Below are 12,540 nucleotides of genomic sequence, written 5' to 3'. Positions count from 1 at the left end.
TCATACTGAATGGTGGTGCAGGTTTGAAGGGCTAAATGGCCTACTTCTGCACCTATTTTCTATGTTTGTAAAAGGATCAGAACCTTGTCGTGGTTTGGAGGCTTGCATGTCTCAATGGCCCGGAGAGCTATACTGGCTGGATTCTCTGCTTTATGGTTTGGCTCTTGGTAGACCATGCCAAACAGGTCAAAGGGTAGAGGCCAGACAAAGAGTGGTTCAGGTTTGGAGTTCAGCTCAGGGCCTGACTTGTCAAAAAAAATTGTAATGGAAACAACAAGAAGAATCCTCCTACATCTAAGTGCGACGGTATTCCTGAGTCACCACCTGGGACTTGCATGGTTGACAGTAGTGAAAACTGAGAGAAAGCTACTGAAATGATGAAGAAAGCCTCTGAACACCACCAGAGATGGAGGACCTTCATTGCTGCCCTAAACACCAGCAGCATTACAGGCAGTAACACTAATATAAAGAAAACAACATTCTTAAAGTTCAGGTGTCCTCCCCCAACAAATGCAATTTTATTTGCTTTTCTAATTTTTAATCTCTACAAGAATAAGGACACAGTTTAGAGGTTGATATGTTCAGTTATCTAACAAATCAGTGTTATACAGTTTGAGAAAGGACATTTTGTTTAACGTCCATAATGGCATCTTGTTCTAAGATTTGTATATTACTCAGCATTTGGGTTTTTTTTAAGACTCGTGTGTTCAAAAATGTTCCACTTTAATGGAGCCACCAAAATATTCCAGTCTATACTATATGCCATTAGCATGTCTAACTAAGCTTTTTCAAAGGACAACGTCCTATCTCTAAAGCACTGAACTGTATTGTAAGGAATAGGGCGACTAAGGTGTCGCTACTGTATCATAACCATTTTGAACATTTTTCACTATCCCCTTTACTAAGTAATTTGTGACACAAATGGGTGGCTAGGACAGTGGTCCCCAACCTCTGGGCCACGAACCAATACCAGGCTGTGAAGCATGCAGGGTGTAGCAGTGCTGGAGCGCAGCCAGCAGATCTTTCAGAAAAAAGCTTAAGTAAACAAGCTAATTAATTAGGTGCCGCCCGGCATGTACATGTTGGCCCAGATCAGAGGTGATTGATCAGCAATCGGTCTGCGGCCTGGAGGTTGAGGACCACTGGGCTAGGATAATGAAGAATGCCACACTCCTTAAACTTTTGAAATATTCTTAATTTGCAATTGGTTTGTCTTTTTGAACCTGAAAGCTAGTGAGATACAGTGTAGAGTAGGGTATTCTAGCCCATCTGGCAGCCCCCGATTTAACCCTAGCCTAAATTGAATTTGGCATCGAGAGGAAATTATTGAGAGCTGTCCAGAGAATATTAAGCTTAGTACAGTTTACAAGAATTTAGAAGGAGACTAATTCTAGAAAAGCCATTGGTCTGCATAAGCCCACCTCAATTTCATACAGATGGTAAGGTATTTTAAAAGTATGAGAACATAATAAGGGAAAGGACTTAGTTAATACTTGGTTATAACAACATAAAGGAGTCTAACCAATATTGCCATTATTACACTTTCAAATGTGTGATATAGTCTACTCCACTTTTCTACCCAATATGCATCTAAGAATTAACATGAAGCAGAATTTCAAAGATTAAATTTGGGGTTTTCTTTCTCCAGAGAGCAAATTCTCAGGGTAAAGGAGGATGAGAATGTTCCCTTTCTACTGGTCGGCAATAAATCAGATTTGGAAGACAAACGACAAGTGTCGGTGGATGAGGCAAAGAGCAGAGCTGAACAATGGAGTGTGAATTACGTGGAAACATCTGCAAAGACAAGGGCAAATGTTGATAAGGTGTGGCCATCTCAGTGAAATTTGTAACCACATTTTCTGAGTGCTGGAACTGTAAATAAAACCAACTTGTAAGTACACAGGTCAGAAAGCATCTACCATGAGCAACACACACAAAATGCTGAAGAACTCAGCAGGTGAGGCTGCATCTACAGAAAGGAATAAACATTTGATGTTTCAGGCCAAGATCCTTCCTCAGTCCTCTTTATTTCTTTCCATAGATGCTAGATGCTGACTGACTTGCTGAGTTCCTCCAGTATTTTGTAAACACAAAATACTCTGCAGATGCCGGGGTACAAAGCAACACGCACAAAACGCTGGAGGAACTCAGCAGGTCGGGAAGCATCCGTGGAAATAAACAGTCAACATTTCGGGCCGAGACCCTGATGAAGATCCAATCAAAAGGGTGAAGGATGGGAAAATAAGTAGGACATAATAAGTATAACAAAATATATTGACCAGTTAAAGTCCCTCTCTCTGGATCTGTACTCTCTTTTAGCTGAAGAAAGGAAGGAAGAAAAATGAATGGGCCTTGATGGGATGTGTTTCTTTTATTGTTATTGAGACAATTGCTGCAGGAGTTCAGTTATGCTCCAAATTTGCTTTAAATTTTTAATACCTTGGCGCAGATGATTTTGCCACCCAAATGAATATGGGTACTATGAGTTTTGCAGTTTTCTGCCCACCCCCCTACAAGAAGTCTGTAAATTTTTATTCCTAATTACTTCCTTGTCAGGTTAAATCTGAGTTGCAGTTGCCCTTTTATTTATTTATTGGTTGATTGAGGTACAGTGTGGAAGAGGCCTTTCCAGCCCTTCAAGTCATTCCACCCAGCAATCCCCGATTTAACTCTGAACTAATCATGGGGCAATTCACAATGACAGTTAACCTATCAACCAGTATGTCTTCAGAATGTTGAAGAAAACTGGAGCATCTGGGAAAAACCCATGCATTCTATGGGGAGAACATATAGACTCCTTACAGATGACACTGGGATTGAACTCCAAACTCTGATGCCCTGAGCTATGATAGTGTTGTGCTAATCACCACGCCACTGTGGTGCCTTTGTTTTCCAAACTTAGCATTGTTCCATTCTTTACACTATGCTAAGTTTGGAAAAAGGATTGCATAATAATAAAGGTTAGTAGATTTAGTTACGGTGAATTTCTCAATTCTAGGAGGATAGCAGGTGAATCATTGGGCAGTTGATATGAATACATCGCAGAGGCATAATTGGTAGAATGATGGAGTTTCTCTAAGAACCAGCAAACATTTAAATGGTTACCTCCTTTAGCATAAAAGTTGAGATAGTAAAATATGAGATATACAGAAGCAGTTTGGAATAACTAAATGGCAGCAGGAGCGGCACAGTAGTCTAGTGGTTAGCCCTTCACTTTACAGTGCTAACCAACTATGGTTCACTTCCCGCCACTATCTGGAAAGGGTTTGTACCTTCTCCTCATGACTATGTGGGTTTCTTCTGGGTTTTCCAGTTTCCTCCCATGTTCCAAAGACATACAGTTAAGGTTAGTAAGTTGTGGGCATGCTACGATGGTGCCAGAATCCTTGCTAATTTTATTTGACACAAATGATACAGTTCAGAATGTTTCAAGGTAAAATTTGTCAAATAAAGCTAATCTTTTTTTGGTAAACTCTTGCACCTTGAACTTAGAAGGCTGTCTAAGATGTTTCATAAGCCGGCTTTTCTTCTTCCCCTTAACCTTCATTCATTTCCTCCCCCATTTCCCTTTAGAACTCAGCATGTGTATAACCTAAGAAATTCTGTGTATGGCTTTCTGTCAAGTGCTCACTTTTATACCCAAATATTTGCTTTGCATTTTAGGAAGAAAAAGTATCATAGTTAAGTCTAGTCTGAGTTAAAAATCTTGGTCATGCTCCCCTTATGATGGATTATTGAATTGTGATTTATTTTAGACTAGCATATGAAACCATTTCAAGTATTTCCCAATTTAATATTTTTATCCATTCAGTGTTTTAGCCTACTGTTAACTCCTACATGTGTGTAATTCTCTAATTCCAAATTCTTTCTTTCCTTGCAGGTTTTCTTTGACTTGATGAGGGAAATACGAGCAAGGAAAATGGAAGATAGTAAAGAGAAGAATGGAAAGAAGAAAAGGAAAAGCATAGCTAAAAGAATCCGGGAAAGATGCTGCATTTTATAAACTTGGTAGACTAAACTATTTTGGAATCCAAGCATACTAAGTATCTCATTTCATTTGCTGTTCCTTCACAGTGATTGAAGGTACACTAATGTCATACAAATTCAGATTTCCAAAAGCATGAATTGGACCCAATTTTACAACAGACTATCAGGAGGTTTAATGTCAATTCAAAGTACTTTTGTGCTTTGTCAATTGGTATATAGGCATTGGGTTTATATCCTTTTATCACAAGTACCACTGGAAGTTTTGTTTTGAATGGATCTTCTGGGAAAGGTTAATCAGTTCAGTCGTTTCAAATTTACAATGAAGAGGTAACTTCTCATGCAAGGCAATGCATTTTGTTAAATCACATTTTGAGTCCAAACTGTTTTTGCAAATTCTGTGTAATTTTTTTATTTCCTTAGTACAACTATCTAAGTGCTGATATTTGGGAGAGGAATATTTGGTATTGAGGGAATCTTGCTCTTACCAAATGTGCTTTTTAAAAAAACTGCCTCCCTGTAAATTCAGTTATTAATGCTGGTTTTTCACCTTTGATTTTTTTAAAAAATCAAATACACTTGCTGTTTACATTTACATCAAGAATTATCTTAAGCTGTTGCTAGCTGAGACAAAGCTTGGTGCATAATAGTTTGGAAAGCCTCACTAGAGTTTAAGCAGAGGAAATTGTGAAACTATAAAGTGAGTCTCAAAGTAGATTTAGTTGGGTTATTGGCAGCTTACCTTTGGATATTTTATGTTGCTTTGACCTTTATAAATGTGCTGGAAACTCACTGAAACTTTTAGTCTGGAGCTGTGTGTTTCTGATGCAGGTTAGACACAAAGTAAAGCTTCCTTTAGAGTGCACACATTTTTGTCACTAGTCACACTGAAATTAATAGGAAACATTTTGCACATACTGTACATTTTTTTAATTTTTTTTATTTCAAGGTATTTACACAAGTCTCTCGTGAGAAGTCAGTAGCTCATACAAATATTGAATCATTAGGCATCAATAACAAAATGGATTAACACTTTTCAAGTCTAATAAAAGTACAAGAGCACTTGCTGTTGAGTTCTACAACTTTGGTAGTCGGATGGTTGAAGAAAAACAGGTATTCTTGTGATTTTTGAGTATTGTCTTCCAGAAATGGGCTACATTTTGTTTTGCCTTGAGCAAATGGAAGATTTGACTTCATTGTGCTCTGATATCAAGACTGAAAATTGAAAAGCTGTTTTGTAAATATCTAAGCTTAAATTATGATCTCCAGTTTTTAAACTACAAATAATTTATTACATTTCCATCAGTGAATTGATCTGCTTTTCTCTTTGGGTTAGCAATGGAGCTTGATCATACTAAATTTTACTTTGGTGTATGGGTTGATGGAATTTGTATTTCGTTTGATAATTCATATACAATAGAACTCTCAGCTATTTTAATTTAACCCACCCATCCGTAAATTCACTGTACCAAATGAACAGCTGTTTTTTCAGTACTACCTTTGAAGACATTTAAAAGTATTATTTGATTGGATGCAAAATCCTGTCTTCCATCTTGTGCTTTTCCCATTTGGCGGGTTGGATTAAAGTGAATCTGCACATAAATTTGAGAAAACCTTGTAGGTATGCTCTCAGACAGTATGGGAACATAAAGATGATTAACATTGGGCACGAGTTACTGGGTTTGCTCAACAAACTCTTCATGTTTTGCGTTACCTAGCTTTCCAGAATTGCATGTAAATGGATCTCAGTATGTCATATCAAGTGATTGTGAGTGGAACTTTGTTTTTTTTTCAAATGATTCACTGATGCACAATAGACATATAATCAAGCTGAGCTGTACTATAGCAAAGCAATGTAAAACTTGTAAATAGAAACATATCTGAATATGCCTTAAATTGAAATTGTTACAGGTTACATCCATCAGGAATGTGGCAAATGAATTATGCAGATGAAAACTGCTAAAAACCCTGTAAAATAGTGCCATACGTTTGGGTCTGCTGGCCTGGAACACAATACCATCTTCAGAATTATGCATTACAGTTCAAAGAGCAGTTTCTTTTTTTAAAAAAAATATATGTATTGTCTGTATTGCAGTCCTTAGCCCTGCAGAGAAGTGGTGGGGGAAAAGTAGAGGTATGAAGAAAGGTTTAGTTGGAAGCACATTCCCATTCCATTTTGTTCACTTTCTATTAACAGAGATTCAGTCAAAATTTAATATAACTGCAGATGAATTCTTTAAAGTTCAGCTAGGAACACGAGGACATTGTCACTAAATCTGGAGTGCTGAGAATCTAGAATGTATAACCTATTAAATATCATTTTTGTCTTTTAGATGTACTGTTTGTCTTTGTCACATGTATATTCAACTTGTCTTTTTCCAATCTAGGGTTTATTTGCACTGTATAGAATTGAGGGAATTGTTGCAAAATATAGACATTGTTTTAGACATTAGTTTGGGTCCTTTTTTTCTACTACTTGTGTGCATTGCATAGCTGTGAAATTTGTATGGCAGTGTGAATTTTTAAAAAAAGTGAAAGTGAATCTAACCACTAGCATGAGGCTCACAGTAATTGTGAAATTTGGGTTTAATGGTGTTATGAAGCTGAAAAACACAATTAAGTGTTAAAAGGCTGATGCCCTTGCCCTAATAACATTTTAATTGTATGCTAAACTACTAGAAATAAAATAACATTTTTACAGCATCTTGTATTTATTATGCATTATTACTACTTTGCTTACCAATAACAAAAATCTTATAATATTTAAACTTAACTTTGTATAATCTGTTTATAGAAAATGGCTACAAGAATGATAACCTTACTCAGAATTCCATTCTCTTGTCTAAAATCATAATAATGATGAAATGATTGAAGGTGTTTTACTTTCAGGGTGTTGAAGCAAGTACTACTGAAACAACATGAACCAGATGGCATTGTAATAATTAGAGGAAGTCTCTGATGTATGTTCAATTTCAGCCACCAGATGGAATGATTTGATGCCTTTACATTTAGCTTTACTGACAATTAAAAATACTTGTTCCCAAAACCCATCAAGAGGCTTCTTGAGGTGAATGGGGAAGAAAAGATTCAAGTGATGGCAAAACCTCCAGTAGAATGACGTGTGCAGAAGTCATGGAGGCAGCCAAGACATTGACTGTTTCTGTGAATAGCTTGTATTACTTACAGCACAAATGGAAATAGCTGGTTGTGTCAGAGGGAATATATCTTTAAATTAAAGAGTGGAATGGGAATGGACTAAATTTTAAAAAATTTATCGTGGCGAAAAGTTGTAGAAACTGGGAACAGTATAAATGAAAAAAAGAATTCCAATGATTGAGAGCAGAGTACTTAGCCATGAATGAAATAAAATGAATTTAATACAATATAGTTGAAGGGCAATAGATGTTATAATAAGAAGAAATTTCATCTATTTTAAAGATTTAAGATTTGTGATGGTACAAAAACTTCCACATTAATTCATTAAATAAACAACGAGAAAATTTGCAAATGCTGGAACTCCAAAGCAACACCATAGAAAATGCTGGAGGAACTCAGCAGGTCAGGCAGCATCTATGGAAATGAATAAACAGTTGACATTTTGGGCTGAGACCGTTCTTCAGGACTGAAATGGAAGGAGGAAGGTGCCAGAATAAAAGGGTGGGAGGGAGGGAAAGGAGGATAGCTAGAAAGTGATAGGTGAAGGGTTGGAGAAGAAGGAATCTGCTAAGAGGAGAGTGGACCAGAGAAGAAAGGGAACAAGGAGGGGCACCAGGGGGAGGTGATAGGCAGTTGAGAAGAAATGAAAGGGCGGAGTGGGAAGTGAGGGAGAATTTGTTCACCAGAAGGAGAAATTGATACTCATGCTGACAGGTTGGAGGGTACAGAGAGAATATAAGGAGTTGCCACTCCACCCTAAAGTGGCCTCATCTTGGCAGAAGAGGAGGCCATGGATTGACACGTCAGAGTGGGAATGTGAATCGGAATTAAATTTAATAGACATCATTCAATTTATTCATTTAATAGACATCTTTCAGTTTTAATTGAGGTAGTATAGGGGAAATGAATAATCTGCTTCCATTATTCAGGAAACAAAGTGCTGTACTATTATTAAGAATTACATTAGAATTATGATTGTGATCCAATATTAGTAAATGAATTACTTTATCCAAAAGCCGCACGCCAGTCTGTACATGAGCTGCAAATGCTAACATGCACGCTTAAAAGTATAAATGTATTTACAATGGATTCTGGTTAATTGGGCCATTAGTTAATCATGGCAGCTGCTGATTTGAAACAACTCTGAGAAAATAGATGGGACTCCCTTTGTTTATTTGGGACACTAAACCACCTTACTGGGACTGGAGACTTTTGCCAAATAGTTTCAAACTAGTCAGTCATGTGCATGTCATGTAGCCATCAGTCTTAGCGTGAAGTTTTCAAATAGTATCAGTTCCTTGCGTTTGTGTTGTTATCCATTTGAGCTGATGGACTCCATTTCTAAAAGCAGTAATTTTTGATCATTTTGTTTGACTTTTAATAAGAAAATTCAAACCCTTGCTATGATGCCATAAAAAGATTTGACTAAAAAAATAAAAATTTGCCCTAGGGGCCTATGCTGATTTTGTTCACTTCTAGTTAATCATATGGCTGGCATGATAGTGTAGCAGTTAGCACAGCTCAGTGTCAGAGTTTGGTTTCCAGTTTACTCTATAAGGAGTCTGTATGTCCTCCCCGCCTCCCATTTCCTCCCACAGTCCCAAGATGTACCAGGTAGGTTAATTGGTCGTTGTAAAGAGCCCCGTGATTAGGTTAGGGTTAAATCAGGGTTGTCGGGGGTTGCTGGGCAGTGCTGCTCGAATGGGTGCAAGGGCCTATTCCATGCTAAATAAGTCAAAGTTCAAAGTAAATTTTATTATCAAAGTACTTATGTCACTATATACAATATGCAGTATACATTTGTCACTATATACAACCCTGAGGTTCATTTTCGTGATGGCATACGCAGCAAATGTATAGAACAGTAATTTTAACAGAATCAATGAAAGATAAACCGGAGTGCAAAAATAAATAAATAGATATTAAAACTCCATAGCAGTGTACACTGAATAAACCCTCTTTTGAAAATGATATGAATTCCTAATAGTTTTATACTACTGTATTGAATCTGGCTGGGTCCCAACCTGGGCAGCAATAGTATCTGTGCAGAACTGTAGCTCGCCAAAAAAAAACCTTTTTTACTTCCATGAAACTTCAACCAATTGAGGCAATCATTAATTGGGCCAAAATGTACTGGTCCTGATGTGTCCCAATTAACCGGAATCTGCTATATTTGTTTAATGTCATTATGTCTGCAGTTCTTGAATTGGTATTCAGGCAACTCTCATTGTCTGTTTGGGTAGTGGAAATTCATTCCTACAAAATTTACAAATCACTACCTAAAAATTTGAGGTACTGATTAAAATTCACTGACTCTGAGGGGAAGCAGTTTAAATAAACGCTGCCTTCACCCTAACTTGGCACATGTGCAAATGATGCAGCTTTGTGCTATGGAAGATATTAAGACTGTAAGAGCAGAATCTATGGAATTCTTTGCCACAGGCAGCTGTGGAGTCAAAGTGTTTATGTATATTTAAGGCAGAGGTCTGATAGATTTTTGACTGGTCAGGGCATGAAGGGATACGTGGAGAACGCAGGAGATTGGGGATGAGAGGAAAACTAGATCAGACATGATGAAATGGTGGAGCAGATTCAATGTACCAGATGGCCTAATTCTGCTCCTATATCTTATGGTCTAATTAGGCCACTTAGCCCATCGCGTCTGCTCCACCATTTCATCATGGCTGATCTATTTCCCCTAACCCTGATCTTCGGCCATGATATGGACTTGGAATGTAACTCCTCCATGATGCAGGAGTCACCTGTAATATTTCAAACTGACAATGCCGACTCATCAGAATGGTGCTGAGTAAGAGCAGTGGTTACAAAACGTGTCATTTTTTAATTTAATTTAAATATGTCCATCTTAGACGAGCATAAATGGATCTATTGGTGTTATTTTACAGAATCGATGCCTTTGTGGCATGTTGATTGATTGTTACCCTTTACAATCTGTTCATCAGTCATACTGTGATCACTTGAGTCGAGTACGATGCTCTCCTTAGGGGCTGACAACTGGCGAGACTTCAGGTGGCTGTAGACTCCATTCTAGGAGCCACATATTCCGAGAGGCTTCCAAACCTCTCAGTCATGTCCCCTTCGCTATTTGATGATTGCTATGAGATTTAGTCCGGGCTGTTAGGGTGGATTCTCTTAGTGGAGAAGTCCTGTGTGTGTCTTAGTTTAATGTGGGGGCTGATGCACGATCCTTGACAGACTGGGGTCAGGGTCCGGTAGCATGGAATGTAAGACGAATGGGGACCTTTCACTGTTGCAGCCTTCGCTGCCATTGTGACGTTCATCAATCTCTCCCAGCTCCACCGCTGAGGTCTTGATTGGATCGCCCTAGTCTGGAACAGCCCCCTTGAACTTAACTGCCAGGAGCTAAGCATCAAATGGCTAAACTCCAGATGATGTTGCTCTTGGGATCTCAGGAACTCTCGATTCTTGGGGAAGAATCTTTTTTTTTTAATCCAGTTCATATGTGAAATTGCTGTGAGCAATTTGTTATGCTTTCTAAACTGCAGGATTTGGAAAGTCACGTGGTTGTGAAAGGGGCTCAGGAATGTAAATCTTGAAGTTGAATGTTGCATAACAGGAGCTTGATGGATATTTTTGAAATGCTTTTTGTTCACTAAAGTGATTCAGCTGTAGAGTAGATATTACAGAATTTAATTCAGTACAAAGTGTTTCACTTCAACCAATTTTTGCATGTTGGTAGTTTTTCAGGAACTGAGTACAAGAGTTCGAATATGTTATGTTGAAGTTTTTTAAGGTGTTGTTGAGGCCACATTTGGTGTACTATGTGCAGTACTGATCACCTACCTACACGAAAGATGTCAATAAGGTTGAAAGAGTACAGAGAAAATTTACAAGGATGTTGCCAGGATCTGAGTCATAGGGAAAGGTTGAATAGGTTAGGACTTTATTCCACAAGACATTAGGTCATCTGGCCCATCGAGTCTTCTCGCCAGTCAATCATGACTGATCCTTTTCTACCTCCTCAACCCCAGATTTCTGGCCTTTTCCCCAGAACCTGTGATGCCATGTCCAATCAAGAACCTATCAATCTCTGTCTTAAATACACCCAATGACTTGGCCTCTATGGCTGCATGTGGCAACAAATTCCACAAATTCACCCCCCTCTGGTTAAAAAAAATTCTCCATATCTCTGTTATGAAAGGGTGTCTCTCTAACCTGAGGCTGTGCCCTCTTGTCTTAGACTCTCCCACAATGGGAAACATCCTTTCCACATCTATTCTGTCTAGACCTTTCAACATTCAAAAGGTTCCAATGAGATCCCTCTCATCCTTCTGAAGACCCAAAGCCGTCAAATGTTCCTCATATGATAACCCTTTAATCCCTGGAATCATTCTTGTGAACCTCTTCTGGATCCTCTCCAATTCCAGCACATCTTTTCTAAGATGAGGGGCCCAAACCTGTTCACAGTACTCAAGGTGAGGCCTCACCATTGCCTTATAAAATCTCAGCACACACCCCTGCTCTTGTATTCTAGACCTCTTGAAATAAATTATTTCTACTACCACAGTGTATGATCATGCATTTTCCAACATTGTATTTAATTTGCCACTTCCTTGCCCATTCTCCTAATCTGTCCTCCTGCATCGTACCTGTTTCCTCAACACTATCTGCCCCACCACCAATCTTCGTATCATCTGCAAACTTGGCAACAAAGCCATCTATTCCATCATCTAAATCATTTACATACAGCATAAAAAGAAGTGGTCCCAACACCAATGCCTGCAGAATACCACTTGTCACTGGCAGCCAACCAGCAAAGGATCCTTTTATTCCCACTCACTGCCTCCTACCAATCAGCCAATGCTCTAACCATGTTAGTAACTTTCCTGTAACACCACAGGCTCTTAGTAAGCAGCCTCATGTGTGGCACCTTGTGAAAGGCCTTTTGAAAGTCCAAATATACAACATCCACTGCATCTCCTTTATCCTAGTTGCAATCTCTTCAAAGAATTCCAACAGATTTGTCAGGCAGGGTTTTCCCTGAAGGAAATCATGTTGACTTTGCCCTATCTCATCCTGTGTCACCCAAGTATTCTATCACATCATCCTTTGCAATTGACTAACATCTTCCCAATCACTGAGGTCAGGGTTCTTTTAGCTTAAGCTCCCCAATCGCCCTCTGGTTCATTACATAAGACCCAGTCCAGTATTGCTGATCCTCTAGTAGGCTCAATGACAAACTGCTCTAAAAAGTTATCTCTTAGGCATTCAATAAACTCATTCTCTTGAGATCCATTACCAACCTGATTTTCTCAATCGACCTGCATGTTAAAATCTCCAATGACTGTCATAACATTGCCTCGAGCAGGCATGGGCAAACTTCGGCCCGCGGGCCATATGCGGCCTGTTAAGCTTTTT

The 12,540-nt window shown here is 38.6% G+C and overlaps 1 protein-coding gene across 2 annotated transcripts in view; it reads left to right on the top strand.

Annotated features, from left to right (window-relative positions):
• Positions 1-6,687, top strand: part of LOC132402050 (ras-related protein Ral-A) — a 42,374-nt gene extending 35,687 nt beyond the window's left edge. For both annotated transcript variants that reach the window (XM_059984565.1, XM_059984576.1), the window contains 2 exons: positions 1,649-1,823; positions 3,881-6,687. In XM_059984565.1, the coding sequence (XP_059840548.1) occupies positions 1,649-1,823; positions 3,881-4,003 (298 nt within the window). In that variant the 3' untranslated portion in view covers positions 4,004-6,687. The remainder of the gene's footprint in view (positions 1-1,648; positions 1,824-3,880) is intronic.
• Positions 6,688-12,540: the final 5,853 nt, after the last annotated feature.

The sequence above is a fragment of the Hypanus sabinus genome, chromosome 1, assembly GCF_030144855.1.
Source record: "Hypanus sabinus isolate sHypSab1 chromosome 1, sHypSab1.hap1, whole genome shotgun sequence".
In the NCBI taxonomy this organism is placed as follows: domain Eukaryota; kingdom Metazoa; phylum Chordata; class Chondrichthyes; order Myliobatiformes; family Dasyatidae; genus Hypanus; species Hypanus sabinus.
The sequence above is the reverse complement of the archived record's forward strand: the minus strand, read 5'-3'. Positions and strand labels throughout refer to the sequence as shown.